The 24,058-nt window shown below is 36.7% G+C and overlaps 1 protein-coding gene across 3 annotated transcripts in view; it reads right to left on the bottom strand.

Annotated features, from left to right (window-relative positions):
• NDC80 (NDC80 kinetochore complex component) overlaps positions 1-24,058 on the bottom strand; it is a 63,650-nt gene that overhangs the window by 4,283 nt on the left and 35,309 nt on the right. For all 3 annotated transcript variants that reach the window (XR_014233998.1, XM_082353567.1, XM_082353568.1), the window contains exons 12-16: positions 22,207-22,359; positions 19,226-19,315; positions 11,913-12,005; positions 11,259-11,389; positions 10,347-10,449 (exon numbers count right to left, since the gene is read on the bottom strand). Coding sequence is in view for 2 of the 3 variants with exons in the window: in XM_082353567.1 (XP_082209693.1) it covers positions 10,347-10,449; positions 11,259-11,389; positions 11,913-12,005; positions 19,226-19,315; positions 22,207-22,359 (570 nt within the window). In the remaining variant the exon portion in view is untranslated. The remainder of the gene's footprint in view (positions 1-10,346; positions 10,450-11,258; positions 11,390-11,912; positions 12,006-19,225; positions 19,316-22,206; positions 22,360-24,058) is intronic.

The following is a 24,058-nucleotide window of genomic DNA, read 5'->3' as shown; positions in this document are numbered from 1 at the left end:
AACCTAATTACAGTTCCAACCTTCCCCAGGAACATAATCTTTACTGGTCCTTTTGGAATTTCCTGGTCAGCATCAGTGAGGTAATCTGCCTAATAAAAACCTTGTATCCCATAAAGGGAGGTGACCTTGCCACCTTGCCTGAAATAATCCTTTTTAAATTTATGACTTCTTTGTCCCCCGTCACCCCCTACCCTGCCTTTAAAAACCTTTTCTTTTCTGTAGCTCCTTGGAGCTCCTTTCTATTTGCCAGATAGGATGCTGCCCGAAACATGAATCACTGAATAAAGTCTATTTGATCTTCAGATTTACTCAGTTGAATTTTTCTAACAGTTTTTGTTGCAGCAACGGGATCCGAAGTGAACTTCTGATAGGGTCTCAGGGACAATGATAAATGCAGGTGTGGTACCCATGAAGCCTTTGGTTCACTGTCTTTCTCACTGTTTCTGAGGGCCATGGGTAAGTTCCTCTCAGTTCTGAACTCTGCTCTCTTTGTGTCAAGGCTCCAGATATAATTGGCTTTCCACACGTTTCCTATTTGACTGGAAACTCCAGCCCTTGATTCTACCCCAAGAATCTGTTCACGTGGGAACTGTTAGTGGCAGTTCCAAGTTCCCATTTATGTGGAGCCCCTGTCTGCAATCCCATTTGTTGAGGTTTGCTGGCTCAATCCTTTCCCCACCCCCCAGGTGACACACTGGAAACTGTCAGTGTTACCAGCTGGAGTAGGACACGGTCCAACTTAAGAACCAGCTGGGTCTGGAATCGGACTGGGTCTGATTTAGGTGGACTGGGTCCAGTGTGAGGCCTCAGATGAATTAAATTTTGTTTTAAGTAAAGGCTATTACTTATAATGGTGATCTTGGAAGAACTGCCCCCCCCCCAAAAACCCCTACAAAAACAAATAAAAAACCCAAACAAAATACCCCTCAAAACTTAAACTAACAAACAAAGAAAAAACCAAATAAATAGAAATAAAAATAAGATCCTTAAAATCAAAAGAGTTAAGTACACTACCTTCAGGCATACCTGCTTATGGTCTCAGAAGCTATAAATATCTACAAAGATGGCCAAAATTTTACTAAAGACAACCTGGAATTTTGTGTCTTGAGGACTTGGCTTGGTAACCATCAGATTGCGAGCCCCAAAATATGGCCTGCCTGACAGAAATGTGGGCTGAACTGCATTTGTGGCCATGGTCCTACCAAACTGCCACCAGCCCTCAGGGAAAGTACAGTGGCCATCATGAGGAAAGTTCCAATTAGATAGATAATTTAAGAAGGGCACTTAAAAAGTATGCAAAAGCCTCCAAAAAGCTTCAAAATTGCAAAATAGTTCATTGAAAGATTTGTTACAAAAGGCTAATGAAAAAGACACAAGAGGCACCTAAAACAAAAGACTAGAAGACTGACATAACTCCTGCTGCTGCCCTTTATCCTCCTTTATTTGAGTATTCATTTAGTAATCCTCTCTCCTTCTACTCTGAAGAGACTTACAAAACCATAAACAAGTCTGCCAAGTGAATGGCCCTACAGATGCAACCACGTCTGCCTTCAAGAGAGGGCCCCCATATGGGGTCCTCCCAGAGCTGACAGAAGTCAGGGATTTTTCTGGTAAACTGCTACATTATTTCCTTGAACAGCCAAGGGAAATGAAAATACTTTAAAACCCCACTCGGAGTCTGCAGATGAGATCCTGGGAAAATTGTCAGAAGCTTCCTAAGGGTAAGAATTCTTACTATAGTCAGATCTCCTGGACCTCTGTCTGTAGTACCCAGCAGAGAGAGGAATATAAAATATCTTTTGCACCATTTTTGGGGATGCCTCTTAATTACAAAATTAATATACAGAAATCTACTGCATTTCTATACACTAATAATGAACTATCAGAAAAAGAAATTTGGGAAACAATCCCATTTACCATTGCATCAAAAAGAATAAAATAGCTAGGGATAAACCTACCTAAGGAGGTAAGAGACCTATACTCAGAAAACTATTAGACACTGATGAAAGAAACTGAAGATGACACAAATAGTTGGAAAGATATACCATTTTCTTGGATTAGAAGAATATTGTTAAAATGACCATATTACCCAAGGCAATCTACAGATTCAACGCAATCCCTATTAGACTACCAATGGCATTTTTCATAGAACTAGAATAATTTAAAAATTTGTATAGAAACACAAAAGACCTCAAATAGCCAAAAAAAATCTTGAGAAAGAACAGAGCTGTAAGTATCATGTTCCCTGACATCAGATTACACTACAAAGATACAGTAATCAAAACAGTATGGTACTAGCACAAGAACAGACACATAGATCAATGGAACAGATAGAGAGCCCAGAAATAAACCCATGTACTTATGGTCAATTAATCTATGACAAAGGAAGTAAGAATATAGACTGGAGAAAAGATGGTCTCTTCATTAAGTGGTGCTGGGAAAGCTGGGCAGCTACATGTAAAAGAATGATATTAGAACATTTTAACACCATATATTCAATACAAAAATAAACTCAAAATGGGATTAAAGACCTAAATGGATGATTGGAAACCATAAAACTCTTAGAAGAAAACATAACCAGTACACTCTTTGACATTGGTGGTCTTAGTAATATTTTTTTGGATCTGTCTTCTCAGGCAAGGAAAACAAAAGTAAAAATAAACAAATGGGGCCCAATTAAACTTAAAAGATTTTGCACAGCAAAGGAAACCATTAACAAAACAAAAAGACAACCTACTGAATGGGAGAAAATATTTCCAAATGATATGGCCAATAAGGGGTTAATACCCAACACAGATAAACAGCTCATACAACTCAACATTCAAAAAAAAAAAAACAAACCTGATTTAAAAATGGGCAGAAGACTGGGATAGACATATTTCCAAAGAAGACATGCAGATGGCCAACAGGCACATGAAAAGATCCTCAATGTCGTTAATTATCAGATAAATGCAAATCAAAACCAGAATGAGATATCATCTCACACCTGTCAGAATGGCTATCATCAAAAGGACCACAAATAACAAATGTTGGTGAGGATGTGGAGAAAAGAGAACCCTTGTACACTGTTGGTGAGAATGAAAATTGGTACAGCTACTGTGGAAACAGTATGGAGGTTCCTCAAAAAACTAAAACCAAAACTACCCTGCAATGCAGCAATTCCATTACTGGGTATATATGTGAAGAAAACAAAAACACTGATTTGAAAAGATACATGCAACCCAATTTTTGTAGCAGCATTATCTAAAATAGCCAAGATATGCACACAACCTAAGTGTCCATCAACAGATGAATGGATAAAAAAGACATTTACACACACACACACACAACAGAATACTACTCACTCATAAAAAGAAATGAAATTTTGCCATTTGCAACAACATGGATGGACTTGGATGGTATTATGCTTAGTGAAATGTCAGACAGAAAAAGACAAATACTGTATGATACCACTTATATGTGGAACCTGAAAAATAAAACAAACTGGTGAATCTAACAAAAAAAGAAACAGACTCACAGATATAGAGAACAAACTACTGGTTACCAGTGGGGAGAGGGGCAAGATGGGGAAGAGGATTTAGAGGTACATACTACTATATATAAATTAAATACACTGCAAGGATATATTATACAGTACAGGGAATACAGCCAATATTTTATAATAACTATAAGTGGAGTACAACCTTTAAAAATTGTGAATCACTATGTTGTACACCTGAAACATATTCAACTATACGTCAATTAAAAAAAGAAAAAGAAAAACCTTGTTAAAGAATTTATCAGTGGATCCTTTGATGTCGTTTAAGTTGCAACCCAATTCCTTGAGGAATTGAGAGCAACTGTCCTAATCATACAAATCTTTGCAAAAGTAGAAATGCAGCTCTAGGGGCAGTTCAAAGTTCACCTGTTTGTTTTTACCAATTCCCTAACCTCCCCTATTTATCTTAAAAGGCTTGTTAGTTGCATTCTTTCCTTGTGCCTTTGAGACGTAAATGTTAAAATACAAAGTTCAGGGAGGTAATTCTTTTTTAATTAAAAAATAAAAAAAAATTTTTTTTGGCCGCGCTGCGCAGCATGAGGGATTTTAGTTCCTGGACCAGGGATGGAACCCGTGCCCCCTGCACTGGAAGCAAGGGGTACTAACCATTGGACTGCCAGGGAATTCCCAGAGAGGTAATTCTTGTCATTAAACAAACAAACAAACAAACAAGGGGGAAAGGTCATTTCAAACATGGGCAAATGAGAAATCTTAACGTATGGAAGTTATGAGGTCTCTGTGTCTGTATGTTCATGTGTGTCTATATATGTGCAATAGATGCGTGGTGTTTCCTACCTTCAGATGGTATTACCAAAAATAATTTGTAAAAGAGCTGTATTTAATTGGCCTAAAGAAAATTAAGCCCTTATATGAGTTATATATTCATAAAATTCCTAAAAATTATAAAAATTAACCCAAATGCTTTTTATAATCTTTATGATCTAAATAGTCTTTAGTAAGTAAAAGCTAGTTTAAATTTGTTGGTTTAATTAAAAGAGGCATGTCTTTGGAGTTATCAGCATTAAGTATAAAACTTTTTTCCTACCTGGGTTTACCAATCAAATAAGTTCATGTTATCTCTGTTACAAAATTTGTTAGCCAGAGAAACAATTTAGGATGATGACTGACATTGTCTAATGACGCTTTTACTTTTTTATTTTTTATTTATTATTTTGGCTGTGCCGCGTGGCATGCGGGATCTTAGTTCCCTGACCAGGGATCCAACCCATGCCCCTGCAGTGGAAGCTCGGAGTCTTAATCACTGGACCGCCAGGGAAGTCCCCTCTAGTGACGTTTTTGGATGAAATTTTTAAATAGTTTCCCCAAATCTTTTTGGTAACCTGAAATTTTAAAATTTTGCTTAGTTAAGTTAAATGATGAATTAAGTTAAGCTTATTGAATATTCAGATCATTTCCAAATAGGATGAAATACTGGAACATTAATTACTGAACATAGTTTTATCTACTGTTGGCTTCATTTTGTAAGCAGATAAAGTAGGGGGTCCCCAGAGAAAGAAAATCAGGCATAGCTTTCTTGACATAAGAGAAATCATTTTTGGCCTAAGTCATTTTGTGATCTAAGCCTGGCCACAATGCTTACCCTTGAACAGGTCTCAGTAATTAATGATCTTAAGGGAACAAAAGAATGCAGGAACAAATTGTTATCAGACAAGAGAAATAACAATAGCAAAGGTATTTTATCTGTTGTAAAGACTTCCAGTTCTGTTTCAATGTGGAACATTAGCCTGAAGTGCTCAACCTCCAGATCAACTGGAACCTAAGGGACGATGATGTTGACCTTTTCTGACACTTGTGGCTTGAAGCCAGTAAAGCCTGGACTCTGTGGACTGCCCAAGCCCCTTCATGAATATGTATGTACCCTTAGCTTAAAACTTCCCCGATTTTGCTGTTTGGGGAGACACTGCTTTGGGAAAGATCCCTGGTGTTCTCCTTACTTGTTGCAAGTAATCATAAATCCTTCCTTCCCCCAGTCTTGGGCTTGGCTGTGTCTTTTGGCTCGACACCCACCAAGAGGCAAACCCAATTTTGAGGTAACACTTTTACAGAAAAACTAAAGATATTTGGGTCTACTGGTAAACATGTCCAGTGCCACACACAGACAAATTTACTATGAGAAAATATGCATTTTTATAAATTATAAAAAGCATTTATAAATTTTCCAAGCCACAGAATACCAGTTTAAGAGTCCACAATTGCTTACTTCTTAGTTTCCAGCAGCAGTTAAGATTTTTAAGGATTAAAAATTCTAATACATATGTAATTAAAGTTACTAGAAATAAAAAGATAGCTGTAGAAGGTTTATAGAAAAGGAATCTCGTGAAAGGAATTTATGCATGATCAAACTGGGAAAGACTGAACGAATTTATTATAAGGATTTAAAAAATAAGCTTTAAAATCAGTAGTGTACTTATGTAAAATTAAAACTTAAATTTCTGCGGCTTCCCTGGTGGTGCAGTGGTTAAGAGTCCACCTGCCAATGCAGGGGACATGGGTTCAAGCCTTGGTCCAGGAAGATCCCACATGCTGTGGAGCAACTAAGCCCATGTACCACAACTACTGAGCCTGCGTGCCACAACTACTGAAGCCCATGCGCCTAGAGCCTGTGCTCTGCAACAAGAGAAGCCACCGCGATGAGAAGCCCACGCACCACAACGAAGAGTAGCCCCCGCTCACTGCAACCAGAGAAAGCCCGTGCACAGCAGCGAAGACCCAACACAGCCAAAAATAAAATAAATAAATTAAAAAAAACAACAAAAAAACCCCCCTTAAATTTCTTTCATCTGTTAAAAGAACAAAAATTTCTTGGACTATTGGTCTGCTTCTAGTAAGTGATTCAAAGGTTTTTCTTGATCTTTTAAGCAATCTGCCAAGAAAAGAAAGATTTTGTGTCTTGTCAAAATAATTTCCTGTGTTTCATGTTTTTTAAATCAGTTCTTTGATTACTTAAGAAAACTGAGTCTTCCTTATTAAAACAGCTATGGTTTTGTTTGTTTGTTTTGGCAACTAACTTTCTGCATTTGCCTTCTAAGACTCTGTCACTATGGTTAGATAAATAACTTAAGTATTGTTTCACAGTGACCTATCTGACCAAGTATTTAAAAACATTTTGATAAGGAAATTTCCTTGTCAATTCCATTATAATAAACCCTTATTAAATCTTTAACAATGGGCATTTAAAAAAAAGTCTCTGTCATTTCAGACAGTTATTGTTTTCCTCAGATGCTTTTGTAAAAGTGTTCCTACAAAAGTGCTTCATCTTCAAGAAGATTCATGGAAAGGACTTTTGAGAAGTATAGGTTTCTGATAACTTTAAGATCATAAAAATGAACTGTATAAGAATTTCCAGAATTAATGGAAATACAGGATTTAAGCAGAACAAGAATTAATGACATGGGACTGAATGAACTGAGGAGGATGATTAAAATTTTTATGACTTTTTGTTTTAAAACATTGCTGGTTTCTTAATTTTTTTGTTTTTCCAGATGTAAAGAAACCTTTTCTCTTAAGCCATTTATGACTTACAGCAGTTGGTAAAGTATACCTTTGTAAACTAAGATGAAACATTTACTTTTTCTCCCTACCTGAACACTCCAGAATTCAGAAACTCTTAAATATTCTTTTCATGGCAATATAATTAAGTTATTTGCATAAGTTCAATATGAATCTGTTCTTCTTGTAACAGGATACGACTGGAAACATTGGCTATATTACCAAGGCTTTAACTGGATTGTCATATTTGACAGAGATGCACATAGACTCAGATGACTCAGAGACAGTTTTAAGGAATTAAGTTTGACTTTATGGAGCCAATAAACGCCCCTGAAAACTTGACCTGGTACCTTGCTTACAAGGTTCCAGCAAAGCAGTCTTGAAAAGAACTTACATGGTCAATCACTATTCTTGCTGCACTTCTGTAAATAACCAAGACAAATTTAATGCAGACAAATTAGTTTTACTGTGATTACCCATGGAAAAAATAAACAGGGATAATTGTAGAGAGAAAAGTTATACCTGCACCTTTGTGGATATTAGATTCCAGTCCTGTTAATTGTCTTTGAGGTTTTGTCACATATCTGTAAATTGGACTGGATCCTAAATTCTTCTAGCTCCTCAAATATCTGGCTACAACCCTCCAAACTAACATTTCCAAATTTCTCCTACACTTCTAATTTAGAATCAGTAATAACAAAGACTGCCTTGAATTTCCTTGGACGAGAATTATAACAGATCCTCCTCACTACCCAGATGGCAGCCAAATTTCAGGGACGTGACTCTCAGATATACATCTCACAGCTGAAGAAGGCTCCACCTGACATCTGGTCCTATATAAACGCTGGAGACCTCCAAATCAAATTGATAGGAAGAGAAGCAGCTGACACTGAGGTAGAATGCTTCCTCCCAAGATGCTGGATCAAGATTCATGCTTTAACTAAACATGAAACCCTTTCTTCTCTTTCTTTCCTTTATTCTGGCATTGGCCTGAAAAGATAATGCCATTATCCGTATCTCCCAGGTCACTGCTCAGGGGGGTAACATTTCAAACTGCTGGATTGGTCATTAAAAAAAACACTCTGATAGGTTCATGATGCAAGAGATCCTTGGTCTGTTTCTTCATTTCTGGTTAACAGCCCCAAACTTGGGGAATTTGGCGCCCAGGCTCTATACAAAGTGACACAAGGCGAGGGTAACCAGAATAAAGCTGCCTGTGTGTTCTACAGATTCTTAAAATTTTACTGGTCTCAATGGCTGTCACATTTCCAGTACTGAGCCACAGATTGAAATGGGAATTACCAGGAGGGATTCATGACTCTGGATCTGATTCCTTTGAGAGAACCCTACCTTCCCTGGGTAGGAGTAACTGCAATTGAGGCTATGATCAGGAACCTCTCGCTAACTCTTGAAAGCATTATGGAATTTGCCGCTAAAGCAACAGCTGCCCAACAAAAATCCTTAGACTCTTTGGCTGAAGTTGTTCTTGATAACAGGATAGTCCTTGATTATATTTTAGCTGAGCCAGGAACTGTTTGTGCTGTGGCCAACGCCACCTGCTACATCTGGATTACCACTTCCGCGGAAGTTGAAACTCAGTTAACATAAGATCACTGAGCAAGCCACTTGGCTTGAAAGGGCGACTCCTTCAGTGGGGTCTTTCTTTGACTTATTTGGTTTCGATTGGTTTGGGTTTTGGGGACTATGGCTCCAAAGTGCACTTCAAACACTGGTGGTTATCTTGCTTATTATAATCATAATGGTCTCCCCAGTGCGTTGCATTCTCTTAAAAGCTTTAAATGCATGTTTGCAGCTGCTAACCAACAAGCAGATGATTTCCCTAAGACTGGAAAATCAGTAAAGAAGCAAAGAGAATGACCAAATCAAGAATTGTGAACTTGGAGCTGGGATCTGTGAATATTACATGGATTAAGCAAGAACATCATGACCTATGAATACCACACAAAAGCATCAACAAAAACTGCAAGCAATAGTTGAGAGTGGTGCTAACGCCTTATATTTTGATCACGTCTCTCAGACAAGCTGAGAGTGTGATCAAAAGGGGGACACTGTTAAAAAGAAACAACAGGCCCAAAATGGAGTCACTCATGCTAAGTCCATGTCACCAAACTAGGTCTCGATACCTAACCTAATTGTAGTTTCAACCTACCCCAGGACTGTAATCTTAACTGGTCCTTCTGGAATTTCCTGGTCAGCACCAGTGAGGTAATCTGTCTAATAGAATCTTTGTCCCACAAAGGACGGTGACCTTGCCACCTTGCTTGAAATAATCCTCTTTAAATTTATGTCTTCTTTGTCCCACTCCCCCTCTGCCTTTAAAAACCTTTTCCTTTCTGTACTCCTTGGAGCTCCTTTCTATTTGCTAGATGGGTTGCTGCCCGACACATGAATCACTGAATAAAGCCAATTTGATCTTCAAATTTATTCACTTGAATTTTGCTTTGTAACAGGAAAAATATTTGTTATTAACACATGCTCTTTCATCTTAACCATAATTAAATCTTAAACGTACTAATATGTTTTCAGTAATGTAGAATATGGCTTGGCACAACATCATTATATACTGTTGATGTAATAAGTACCATTGTATGTTGTTTATGCAAATAAAACAGATTATTTTTTATTAAGGGCTGGGCTTGTACCTTAAGCAACAAGAAGAGTAACTTAATAAAGTGACAGAGTTGCACAACCCTCACCACAATCTTTGTGCCCATCTGCCCTTATTCCCACCCCAGCTCCTGGCAACCACAAATCTACTTTCCACCTCTGTGGGTTTGCCTTTTCGGAACATTTTATATTAGTTAGTCATAAATATGTAGAGACTTTCACATCTTTCACTAAGCATAATGTTTTTGACGTTTGTTCATGTTGTAGCATGCGTAAGTGCTTCTTTCCTTTTATTGCTGAATCATATTCCAATATATGGGTATATCATTCACCAGTTAATAAATATTTGGGTTGTTTCCACTTTTTGGCTATTATGAATAATGTTGCTATGAACATTTGTCTACAAGTCTTTGTATGGACATATATTTTCATTCCTTTTGGTGGGTAGATACCTAGGAGTGGAACTGCTGGGTTGTAGAGTAAACCTATGTAAAACAGATCACTTTACAGAATGCACACTACTATACAAAATTCTTCTGATAAATTTTTACTAGATCATATTTTCCATAGAAATAAAATTTATCATTTAATTTCTGTAGAAACAAAACAGAAATACATAAAAGTTTTAAAAAGCTTTCTTAGAATGTAGGAAAGACCTTCACACACTTACCTCTACAGACCCTACGTGTGTAGCAACCATCTCTAAAAGACGCTGCAAGTTATTTCCCACTTTTCGTCTTTCTTCAGTTGTGGTCTGCACAACTAGTTGGCATCTGTAGGATAAAAACTCTTGTTTGAATTGTCTAGGACAAAACCTAATATATCAGTTCTAGCTAGCTCACTTCTTTTTATATTCAATAAAACCAGGTTGTGACTGGTATAGGTGCTGCTTGCCCTGTGTATCATTCACAAAGGTCCAGTTCACAATCATTAAAACAGAAATAAAAACATTTTCAAAGATCTCATGCAGGCAACAGCACAAAACAGCACCAAAACCTCATGCTTTAATATACAAAGCTTGGGAGCAAATTGTTTACCTCAGTCTCTAAAAGGATTGTAAACTTAATCAGGGACAAGACCTTAAATACATATGAATGAGGAAATAGGAGTCTTAGGCATTCAAATTTAAATTAAAAACAAAGACTATATGCCAAAGATAGCGTCAACAGAGTTTTCTGTCCCTAGGCTACAAATAAGGTAACAAAGAGGTGTGATTTTAAGGATTATACTTCCAACCTCAAAGAAAGATTATTTTGTAGTTTTTTTGAGGGCCCCTTAACACTTAAAAAAAAAGTTTATTTTAATATAAATTAATATAGAGCCTATGGGTTAACTATTCAGTCCTCTTCTGACTGAAAAGATAATAGGGGGGCAATAGCTATAACGGTAGCAGAATGTATTTATCTAGGGAAAGTATCTCAAGGGTCTCAAGCTGTTCTGCTTAAGTTCTACTCATCACTCCCTCTCCCCCAAATAGCTCTATAATATAAATTAAAGCAAATAAACTTAGGTCTAGTTTTATATAAATGTTAAGTAATTAAACTGAAAATAAACATTACAAATCTTGGCGAGATGAACTTACTCCCGCTGAATAGCATCTAACTCATTCATAGCTTCACTGAGGCCCTCGTTAACTGCACTCTCCAGCAGGTGCTTGTGTTTCTCCAAGGATTCCAGCTCATTGGCACATTTTTTGTCCTCTTCCTCAGCTTCCTATCAGGATAAAGTCATGGTTAAGTTTTTTCAGTATTCACATTCTATACACTCCGGGAGGATTTAAAAAAATTTATGTAAAGCATTTAAAAAAATCAGGTTGCACCATCATTTGTATTCGCAGGATGCTTACTGCTTTACATGTAAGAGACTTTTAAAATGGTCTTTTGGAAATTTTATACTATAAACATAAATGTGACCTTTTCAATAGGCCTATACAGAATTCATTTAGCAGTAATTTCAAGTCTGTACTACAGGAAATATACTGAGTCACAAATGCAAGTATAAAATATTAATGGAATACTGAACATGTTCTATGGTAAAATAGCTGAATTCCAGAAAAAAGTCCTTTAGAAAAACAAAATAAAATAACTCCTTAAAATGAACTTTGGATGAGAAGATTAAACTAAAGACAAGTTATAGGATATAGCTTAAAAATTTCAGTTTGATGTCAGAATAGATGCCTAGTCCGTCAACCATGACATGGCTTTGGATAATGTAAACAAACTGGCAAAGTTCTTACCTTAACTTTTTGTTGGTGAAGATCATCCAGCTTTTGAACTTCTTCTTTCAGAGTTCGTACACTTCTCCTGCTTTCGGTGATCATTGTATTTAACTTGAGGAATAAAACTTTGGTTGAGAAATCATAACTACACATCAAAAAAATTTTAATAAGTTATAAAACTTTTATGTTATCAATCAACTAACTGATCCACGTTATTTCTTCTAGTTCTCATGGACTCTTACCTTTTATTTGTCCTATAAATTTATTATTTCCCAAAGAGAAGTTAATTTCAAGAAGACATGTTTTTTAATACATAATATTTAAATGCAGAGTGGTATAGTAGGGCATTAGTTAGGAATAAAAATTCTGGCCTAATTCTCACTAAAATAAAGATACCAATATCTGTTTTTCCACTAGTAGCTGTGGGAGTACTTTTTAAGATCTCATATATATTATACAAGTATTACATATAATTAATATTCTTATATTAACTTAATAAATATAAATTGTTTTGCTCTCTAGTTTTGAAGTCTCACTTTATTTAGATTTTATCTACTTGAGTTAGTTATCTAGCTTTCACTTGTGTGTTCACTTTCTGGGATGTTAAAGAGAACTATTTATATTGATTTTGTTTGATAATATTTGCTAATTGGTTATAGTCAATGCATTCTTCCAAAGAGTAATAAAGTAACTACATTTAATCTTGTTTAAGCTTGAGCTTTAAGATCTGCTGAAACCAAAACTGGGAAAAAAAAAAGTGCTTCTAAAAAAAAAAAGAAAAAAGTGTTTCTGAAGTTCATTTCCTGTTGACAAGTGCTGATACCAGTTGATACTGGTAATTAATAGAGAATGTTTTTCAGCTAGATCAAGATGATAATATTTCCAACAGGAAACAGAAAATAGTTGACATCTTTCTTTAAAAGGATGATTCTACACATACATAAATTAAAAAATAATATACGTTTTGGGAAAAATTTAGTGAAACTACTGTTATTTGGCAAAAGATAGGATGGTAAAATGACCAAACTTATTAAAGAAACCTGCACATAGTACTTTTTTTTTTCCCTTTTCTTTTCTTGCATATAGTACTTCTCATTCAGTCATCCAAAGTCCTTTGTAAGGGACATTCCTTTCTTATTTACAAGAAGAGAAGAGTGGGCTGGAAAGAATGCTGTTTACTCAGGATCACACAATTAGCATATGCCCAGAACTCAAAACTAACTCCAAGGTCTTTCTCTATACCACTTGTCCTTCACATTTTAAAGACCAGAGCTACTGAAGCTATAAACTTTGCTTCCAGTCTAAACATATGCTACTTCTGAAGTGAACAAACTGTTTCATTATACTCATCTGCAATAAGACCAATCAACACCCAAATAATCAGAACTTCCACTAGGCCCTCCTGGTTGATCAAATGTGTTTACTTTTATCTAAGCAGCTCTACTTTCCATGTCAGCTTTACTAAAGTTACATCAATTAACTGAACATTTTTTTTCCCCGACTACAAAAGTACACATTTCCACTGTGGTAAACAGGGGAAGCATTAAAGAAAATAACAATCACCAATAATTCTGCAATCCCTAAGACCTATTAAGATTTGGCTTCCTCCCTCCCTCCCTTCCTTCTTCCCTTCCTCTCCTTCCAAATTTCCTTCCCTCTTTCCCTCCCTCCCTTCTTTCTTAGCTCTCAAGTTGCTTATAAGCAAAGAAGATACCATTAATTAATTAGATGATTTTTTTCTTCTATAATTGAGATGACAGAAGCCACTAGACTGCCTCCAATCAACCAACCAACCAGCATGAGACCATTCCTTCTTCCTTCCAGTCAGTTTCAGGATGCAGGGCACACATTTTCTTCATGAAGAGAAGTAACCCCTCCAGCTCTTCTCTGGATCTCATGCCTTTTTATTTCTTCACAACCAGACTCAAATCCATCAATGCCTTTCGTTCCTAATTTTTTAAACTTTACCCTCTTTCCATGAACTCTCTCCCTCCTTGTTAAAACCAAACAAACCCCTCCCATAAACAAACAAACAAAACAAACAAACTACACACAAAAAACCAAAAATCTTTCCCACACACCACTTTCCAGCTACTGTTCCATCTCCCTTCCTTAGATTCTAACATTTGCAATAGATGTGTAGTAGTCCCTGAAGAATTACCTTTTCGGATTATAGTATCTTCCTCTTTTACCATTCAAACTCCACCAGTAATATGCTTTCTGGCTCTTCTGGTTCATGAAGTTGCTCTTGCAAATGTCATGAGGAACATCTTTATGGCTAAAGCCAGCACGCACCTTTCAGACTTAATCTGAGTAACATTTTTAGTTACTGATCACTCCCTACTGAAACCTTCTTCCTTGGTTTCTAAGACCATGGAAACTCCTGGTTTCCTCTTTAAGTCTTGGGAGGTCCTTCTAATTATTTCTTACAGATTTCTCTTTCTCTGCTTGTACTCTGGATGTGGATGTTCTCCTAGTATTCTCACCTTGGCTGTATTCTCATTTGCTCACTTAGGAGTGCTCTCTCTCATTCTCACACCTGGGGAATCTCCTGGCTGTAATTACATGCATGCTAAAAATATCTATCTTTATCTATATTATTTCCAAACCCCACTGCTTACTGGACATTCTCTACTTTGATGTCCCAGAGACCTGAAACAGCATATCCCAGACTGAAATTCTCTGTTCTACAACCTTCTTTGTATTCTTTATCAAGGTTTTAGGACATCACCACTGACAAAGAATCTCTCTTTGACCAAACTACTCAGGATCTTCTGAACTCTCTTCTCAGTTAGGCTGACTTTCGGGCTTTGATGTTTGTCTCTGTATTACCCAATTTTAAGCAAGAATCCTGCTAAGTCACTTTAACCAGAATCTCCCATCCCGAATAACTGATCAGGTTCCTCATCCTCTACCACGCCCCAGGTGATGGCTGATCACCTTGGCCCGCCTTCAGCAAGAAACCTGTTAGGTTGGTTTAGCCAGAATCCCCCCTTACCCTGATATTTCCTCTCAGTAATTTTCCATCCACTGATCCCCATCTGCTCCTTGGCTGTAAATTCCCACTTTTCTTTGCTGTATTTGGAATGAGCCTAGACTACTACAAAAACCCACTGTAATAGCCCCCCTTGAATAAAGTCTGCCTTACCACCACCACCAACTGTCATAAATAATTTTTCTTTAATACCATATACCAAAGCTGGACACCTGGACATTCTTAATTTCTCACTCTTCCTTAATCTTCACATCCAGTGGACCACTAAATTACGCTGTTTCTATTTTTTTTTTTTTGGCTGCGCTGTGCAGCTTGTGGGATTTTTAGTTCCCCGACCAGGGATCGAATCCCGGGCCCTCAGCAGTGAGAGTGAGTAGTCCTAACCACTGGACCACCAGGGAATTCCCTGTTGTTTCAATCTTTAAATCTCTTTTCTCCATCCTCACTGCAATAGCGTTGGTTTGAATCCTTATGGCTCAGGATACTGTTAGATCTCTTAATTGTGTGTCTCTAGTCTCATGTACCCCTAACCTGTTCTTCAAAATGTCAACACTGTGAGCTTACTAAGATACACAGCTTTTATTCCCTTGCTTAAAAACCTTCAATGGTCCCTGCTACCTATAGAATAAAAATTCAACCAGTAAGCAAGAACAAGTAAGTCTCTTCAGAATTAGGTTTTTGTTTCTCCAGGCTTCTCCTCTATCCTATTGATACTTAAACTCATGGTAATTCTTTTTTTTTTTTCATGGTAATTCTTTAACATGCCATGCTCTTTGGTCTCTGGGCCTTCAGCAGCAGGGATGTGTGTGTATCCTTTCACGTATCCACTGGCCAACTCCTTCTGGTTATTCATCTCTCAGCTCACCTACCACTTCCTTCAGAAAGAACCTTGTGCTTATCTTTGGTGTATTATAAGAATCCACAGCATGCTGTATTTACACTCCAAAAGTATTATGATGAAAGTGATTGTTTTCATGTCCACCTTTCCACACAAAATAAGAATTCACAAAGGCAGATATTATATCACTAACACTTATTACAGTACAGACATGTATAGCAGACTCTTAAAAAAGTTTGCTAAACAAATTTCAATTGCTAATATTTAATTTAAACTTTACACTTTATTCATAAGTATGATTGGTTTAATTTTCTTCTTTTGTGATAATCTTCGTTAGGTTGCGGTATGAGGGTTACACTAGCCTTATAAATTCCCTCCGTATTTATAGTGTATCCATTTCTCATTTTCTTTTTTCCTGCTTTTTCTTGAATGGTTTTGGCAATGATTTTAAAGTACTTATCAGATTGATTAGTTTTGTTATTTTAATCTATTAATTTCTGTTTAACCTTTACTATTTCAAATGCTATTTTACCTTATGCCATCTTAACTTGGTTAAACTACTTGTCAAATTAAAAAAATAGTTTTAGTTTTTAGTCTCAAGCATATGACGTCACTGATCACTCCCTTTTTTTCCAGTTTTATTGAGATATAATTGATGTATAACATTGCATAGGTTTAAGATGTACAGCAAGATGATTTGATATATGTATATACTGGGAAATATTTACCACAAAGAGATTAGTTAGGATCACTCCTTTCTTGAAAAGTCTTCCCTACTTTGCCTTTTATAGCATATCTTCTTCTGATTATTCTTCAACTATTCTGTCCACTTCTTCTAAGTGCTTTTCCTACAATTTCCTTCTTTGGCCAATCCTTTGCCATTTTCTTCTACAATTCTCCCTAAGAAATATCACCCACATCCCTGGCTTCAACAATCACATATATACTAGAGACCCTAAAATCTGTACTTTCAGACCCAATATCTCTTTTTATGTTCTGAATCCATTACTTCAACTTCCTTTTGGTTTTCTGCGGCCAATGGACAGCAAGCTCATCTCCCAAGCTGTCCCGGCTACTCCCAGCACTAGGTTTTCCTCCTCTAGGTTGCCCACCCCAGAAAAATGGAAGTCACTGTTGATCCTTCTTTCTCTCCTAGCTTTCATTTTTTTTTAAAAAACTTTTTGGCCTGGCTGCACGGCATATGGGATGTTAGTTCCCTGACCAGGGATCGAACTTGCGCCCCTTGCAGTGGAAGCGCAGAGTCTTCCGCTGGACCGCCAGGGAAGTCCCCTCTCCTAGCTTTCATTCGGCCACGAAATGCTTGGGTCCTATCTCCTTAACATTTCTTAAACCTGTCCCCTTCTTCATTTTCTACTCTAATACTATGGTTTAACCTCTTAATTTCAGTTCCCCTCTACGAAGTCATTTTTTTTCTATGCCCAAAGGAGTTTTGCAAAAAAAAATGCAACTCTGATTAGCATAATTGCATATATTGGTCTTCGTCTCCAAATGGGCTTTGTATTTCATATAAACTTCAGTTATATTTATCTTTGGAACATTAATATGGAGCCTAGCCTATTGTAGGCATTTCATAATCGCCTTCCCACCCTGCCCAAATTTTCCTGCCTATAGCCTTTAAAAAGTTTCAAGTCAGGGACTTCCCTGGTGGCGCAGTGTTTAAGAATCCACCTGTTGGGGCTTCCCTGGTGGCGCAGTGGTTAAGAATCCACCTGCCAATGCAAGGGCCACGGTTTTGAGCCCCGGTCCAGGAAGATCCCACATGCCGCGGAGCAACTAAGCCCATGTGCCACAACTACTGAGCCCACGTGCCACAACTACCGAAGCCCATGCACCTAGAGCCCGTGCTCTGCAACAAGAGAAGCCACCGCAATGAGAAGCCCGCACACTGCAACTAAGAGTAGCCCCCACTCGCCGCAACTAGAGAAAGCCCGCATGCAACAACGAAGACCCAACACAGCCAAAAATAATTTAAAAATACATTAAAAAAAAAAAAAAAGAAAAGAGGAAGCCATACAAGGCTAAATTACTTTAAAAAAAGAATCCACCTGCCAATGCAGGGGACATGGGTTCGATCCCTGGATCCCTGGTCTGGGAAGATCCCATATGCCGTGGAGCAACTAAGCCTGTGTGCCACAACTACTGAGCCCGTGCTCTAGAGCCCACGAGTCACAACTACTGAGCCCACGTGCCACAACTACTGAAGCCCATGCACCTAGAGCCCATGTGCCACAACTACTGAGCCCATGCGCCTAGAGCCTGTGCTCCTCAACAAGAGAAGCCACCTCAATGAGAAGCCCGCGCACTGCAACGAAGACCCAATGCAGCCAAAAAATAAAAAAATCAATAAAAAATAAAAAAGTTCCAAGTCAGTTGAAAATATGTTTCAGTCAAGAGGTTCCTATTGCTTGAAATTCACGCCTTTTTCAGAGTCTTCAGGTTTATTGCCCATTCTAACCAGAGAGAAATTGAACTGAAGCAGGCTAAAGGAAGACTTTACCTCAAATAACCATCACCCCTGGGGAACACCTGTTAAAGCGGTCCGAATTCCTATCTTCTTTCCATACTGTGATGTTACAAAACGCACTGATTTGTAGAAACCCCAAATTATAGTAACAATAGTATCATGAAACTCTTCACTTATCTAACAACATTTTCTTTTTGTGGGAGGTGTGAAAAAATTCTTTCTAATACAAAATTATTTTAAAAGTTATCTGTGAAACGCATAGATTTTATTTCCAGATGAGAGAAAATAAACGTTTCTATTCTCAAAAAAGACAGGATTTCTTTTATATCTTGAAATCTGTTAGCCAGAACACAATAGTTCTCGAAAAGTTGAATTAGCTAGGGGTTTCCTTTAACTGTTTGGTGTTATACAAATAATACCTTTTGTTTGCATTTGAGAAGATTTTTTTAACTTTTCTTAATCAACTATAACAATGTTTATCTAAAGGTTATTGAATATAATAGTATTCTTTCTCAGGTATATTGGTGATATTATGTTGCAAGTATCTCAGAAGCAGGAATTTTCTGAAACTACTTTTGGAAATAGACTTTTATAGGCATTTAAAGTTGAATCTCCCTGAATTCTATGGTCCTGAAAAATATGATAAATGGAAGTCTCTTAATGTATCATAGTTAGTTAGCTTCTAAGCGCAAATGATAACATACTTACTTTTAAGGTAGCCTCCTCAATTCCCTTTTACTATAAAAAGGAATATTACTAAATTATCTTAAGTTAAAGGAGGCAATTCTCTGTTAGAAAAAAAGCGAGCTTTACTCAGTTTCATATCACTTCATCATCAATGATATGTGAAGCTTAGAATGTTTAAGTAACTTAAAAAGTTACTTCAAGTGTTTCTAGGTCAAGGGTATACCTGACTCTCATTTTTCATAATATTTTATTAAAAATTCATTCCTCAGCAATCAGAAAACACAAAATGTTATGTTTATTTATAATGACTCTGTTTCATTACTTACTTGTTCTAAAGTATCCTCTAACCCCATCTTCTTATTTAGAGCTTTATTAATTTCTTCTTCAGTTTGGTTCAAGAGTTCTTTGAGCGGTACCTATAAAATACATAAGAATATGGGTTACATATGACATATGTAATTACAAAATTTCTCTCATGAGGCATCTTTTGGAGAAAAAAAGTGAAGCCATGGTATCTTTAATCTAATAAACCATCAGTAAGAAAATAAAACAAAAAAATTTTTAATGCAATTTCTATAACTATAGAATGTAACTTGCTTTTGGTTTTGAATAATTGCAAAATTCTAGATTTGCTTCTCTACTCTGGAAATTCACTGCCATTATTTAAACACTCTATAAGTACACAGTTTAATTCAAGTACACTTGAAAACAACTTATATGTAGGTTTTATTTTTATGCTATGCTCTCTAGATGCATCATTTTTCTTTTAATCCTTTTCAATTATTTAGTCTTACAATTATCTGCTTATATTTCTTCTTTATTTTTACGTATTTATTCTTTTGGCCGCGCCACATGGCATGCGGGATCTTAGTTCCCTGGATTGAACCCGTGCCCCCTGCAGTGGAAGTATGGAGTCTTAACCACTGGACTGCCAGGTAAGTCCCTCTTCTTTATTTTTTTGCTCCTCATTCTAACTCTGTTGTAATAGCAGAAGACTTGAAACATGGCAAATGTCCATCAGCAAGGACTGGTTGAATAAGCCACACAATGTAGGACTGAGGCTACAAAAGGAACGAGGAAGATCTCGACACTGTCAGGGAGAGGGAAATTCCCCCTCTACCCTTCTTGAGTTCTTGTGGCAGGACTTATAACAAAACTGAGAGAAAAGGGACTCTTACCACTTTCCCTTCCACCAGATCCTGCAGTCAGAGACCCTGGAGGCTGACATGGCAAGAAATCTTACTTTCTGCCTGCTTTGGCAGATGTCCCAGGATCTCTCAGTGGCAGCAGTTTTCCAGCTGGTGATTTCTCCAGGCTTGCTTGCCAAAACTGCCTGGGAGAGGGAAACCTCCCCCTCCCCAACAACATACTACTATGAGAGATCTGGGGTGGGTTGATCCATGAATAATGCAAGGTGGGTGTCCAGATATAACTCAGGGACAGCCAGATGGAAGAGATGCATAGGGCAAGGTATGTAGGAAGAGGTGCAGCGCTTCTATGCTCTCTGGGCATGCCACTCTCCCTGCATCTCCACATGTACACCAACAAGCTCTTATCTGCCTGCATTTCTTATATTTATCCTCTATTCTACTGATTTTGTTTGAACACAGTACTTCATTCCTTCCTCTTTTTTTTTATTGAGATGAAACTCACATTTTATAATGGTTAAACTGAAATAATTAAGTTAAAGTATTAATTTAACATAAAATTAACTCTTTTAAAGTGCACAACTCAGTGGCATTTAGTACATTCACAATGTACTCCCATTCTAGAACAATTTCATCACTCCAAAAGAAAACCCTGTACATTACTATGTTTTCAGTAGGTCTTTTGAAGTCACTGCTGAGTTTTAATTTTGGCTGTTCTTTTTTGAAAGATGCAATTGCCTCTTCAATCTCTTTAAGAACTTTTCTCCAAATACTACTTATAACAGTTGGGACTGCATCTTCTTGATGCTATTTCTATTTTTATTGTCCTATTATTATGTAAAACTATTTCCAGGGAGCAAAAAAAAACACATTTCCCTCTTTTCTGAGCATATGCATTCTTTTTGAACCAGGTAATCTTTTTTACAGCAATTTAATTCAGGAAATTGTTTTCTTGAACTAGCATGAAAAACTACTCAAAATAGAGGTGAGTAAACTCTATCTGCCTGCCTGCCTATGTATCTACCTACCTAGCTATTGCTTGAGAAACAATACAGTAAAAGATTAAATGTTTACTGGATGCATTTTTTCTATTAAAAATGAGTTTAGCTTTATTTAATCAAAGTCTGTCCACCAACGAACTGTAATCTGGGAAAGTAGGAACTGTATCTTTCTAGGTATTTTTTTTTTTTTTTTTTTGGCCACGCTGCACAGCTTGTGGGATCTTAGTTCCCTGACCAGGGACTGAACCTGGGCCCAGCAATAAAAGTGCCAAGTCCTAACCACTAGACTGCCAGCGAATTCCTCTTTCTGGGTATTTTATCTCCAGCATCTAGCGGGTATGGAACGTAGTATGTAATCAATAAATAATTTATGGGATAAATGAGTGATTCTAAGGGGAAAAAAAATGTATGGCTTTAGACTTTGATTGGCATGCTTCTATTAAAAACTATTTTGAAAACTGACATATTTTGGGGGGCCACTAAAATACTAAAATCTGTGAATAATTGAGAAGTTGAAATTAAAATTTTTCTTCCCCAAATTACACCTTTGACCATATTTGAAAATTATGTGCAGTTTTCTCATTATTGACTCTCGGTGTTACTTAGCGCTCTATTATATCTCATGCCTTCATGTGTGTCCCTGTGCCTGAAACTTTTCCACAGACCACCCTCATAAACATCTCATCTTTGAAGATTTCATTCCAGGTTCACCAACTCTGTGGGGACTTTTCTCTCAATTCTGAGAACTGATCTTGTTACCATACCTTGTAAAGGCTTCTAATAAAGCACGTATATAGCATTTATTTTTATGTCTTTCTCCCCTGAGGGGACTAGTAGCAACTTGACAGCAAGTATCAGGTCATTTTTGTCTTTATAATCCTGGCGTCTACTTTATATGTAATCATATCTTTTATTGGATAGTTGAATGGTAAAGTATGTAGAGAGGAAGACAAGGCTTTATAATTTGGAGAGTAAGGTACAATAGAGAGCAGATGTCTACTACCAAGAGGAAAGAAGATAAAAAGTTTCAGTGCTGTATTTCTATGTTCAGTCCTGAGTTATGGACATGCTAAAGTTTAAACTCTTACTTATAAACATTATGAGCCAGACATCAACCATATCATTTAAAAACCTTGAGAAGTACTCACGATTACGTACATAAACTTGAGCTCTGTATTTGACAAGGCAGTTGGCACCAGCTTCAGGATTAAACTTAATTTCAAAGTCATAACCTTTGGAATTTTCAGCACCCTTAGGGATAAGTTTTAATTTTCTAGCCAACTTATGATACTCTGCTAATTGCGTTTCAATCTGTAAGAAGAGAACACAAAAACAAACATTAAAAAAACCCAGAGCCCCATTCCACATGGTTTACAATTGGCATTTTTTGGCAGTTTTACACAAAATTATGTGTTTTTTAGTAGTTTATAATTTAGTATTTTTATAGTAGTTTATAATTTATTTTTTTAGTAGTTTATAATTTAGTATTTTTAGTAGTAAGAATGGCAGTTTTAAAATATAAAGAATGAAAGATTTTTTTCACATTAAATTGTAGGATAGTTTTAACACCATAATTAATTAGTAAGTAATATACTACTGTTCCTCCATTTATCTGACAAAGAGTTTGGAATAAAAGTCCATGTTCAGGTATTAATTAAAATTTACTTTTTAAAGTACCAGAGAAATTATGAAACGAAAACAAACTTAGTTTTGTCAATGTACAAAATATTTCATTTATCCAAAATTAGAGAAATGTAGTCACTTAAGTCTCAAAATATTATTTCAACTGTTTTGATAAAAATATTTTACTAATATGTTCCACATTTCCTGGTCTCCTTCCCTTTGTTCAGGGCTCTGTTCAAATTACATCATCAGAAAGGCTTTCCCTCTAATATAACACCCCCAATTTCGCTACCCTCTTATTTTACTCCTCTTCATAGCACTTATTACTACCTGACATATATTATTTATTTATTCATCTCCATTACTTGAAAGTATGCTCCATGAAAGCAGTTGCATCCCCAACACCTAGAACAGTATTTGGCATACAGTACCTAGTTTTTGATTAAATAAATGAATTTGCAGAGTCTAGGCAATTTATTTTCATACTGCTTCCTCCATTTAATACATACTTAGTTTCTCATTGCTGTTATCCACCCATAAAATTGAATACTTTGAAAGAATGAAATGGCAAAAGTACCTATTGGAATCCGATTAAATAATTTGCAATTTCCAAAAATTTATCAGCTCTCAAAAGCAATAGTACTTATATGTTAAATTTAAGATTCCTTACTAATAAATCAGGAAATCATTTCAACTACTATAGTAGCTCTCTAGGGACCACTAAAGTATGTAGGTCTATTTGTCTTTACAGTAAATGATCCCAGGGATAGTTTCTTCTCTTTTTCACTAGGATTTTATTTCTGTAATAAAACATCTTTCTCAAGCCCATGCACTTTATCACGCCTAACTGCAGGGAGAGCAAACATGTGGCACATTTCTCCTTCCCACAGCTAATTCAGACAGTGAAAACTCATCACACTCTTTCCTGATGAGTCTAGATGCAGCCTCAATGTCTATCTCAACAAAGAGCTCCTGAAGGACACTACCAGTCAGAGGTGGCATGTGGAATAAAAATCAGTCTAGAAATAAAGGTAATGGCTGGAATGTTTATGTTGGCCTTTTGCATTCTGCTACCATTCTTTAATATCTCTCCTACTCAGTACCCTAAGGCTTTCTTCTCACTGTCCATGGCCCTACTCTTGCCCCTCATAGGCCACTGCTTACCCAGATAACTTTCTCCTTTCAGCCTCCAAATCCTCCAAATCAAACATAGCATTCATACAGCTAGATTTAGCTAGTTAAACAGAGTTTGCTTAAGTCCAGAGACTCGTAACTTCCCCTTTCCCACACAGTGCTTGAGAGAGAAGATATATTAATAACTGTTGAGGTGACATTTCAGGTTCCCGACCTAGTCTAACCACACTTTACTTTATAAATAAGGAAACTG

This window comes from Balaenoptera borealis, assembly GCF_965194805.1.
Source record: "Balaenoptera borealis genome assembly, chromosome: 14".
NCBI classification, from domain to species: Eukaryota; Metazoa; Chordata; class Mammalia; order Artiodactyla; family Balaenopteridae; genus Balaenoptera; species Balaenoptera borealis.
Note: the sequence above shows the minus strand (reverse complement) of the source record. Positions and strands in the feature narration are given on the sequence as shown.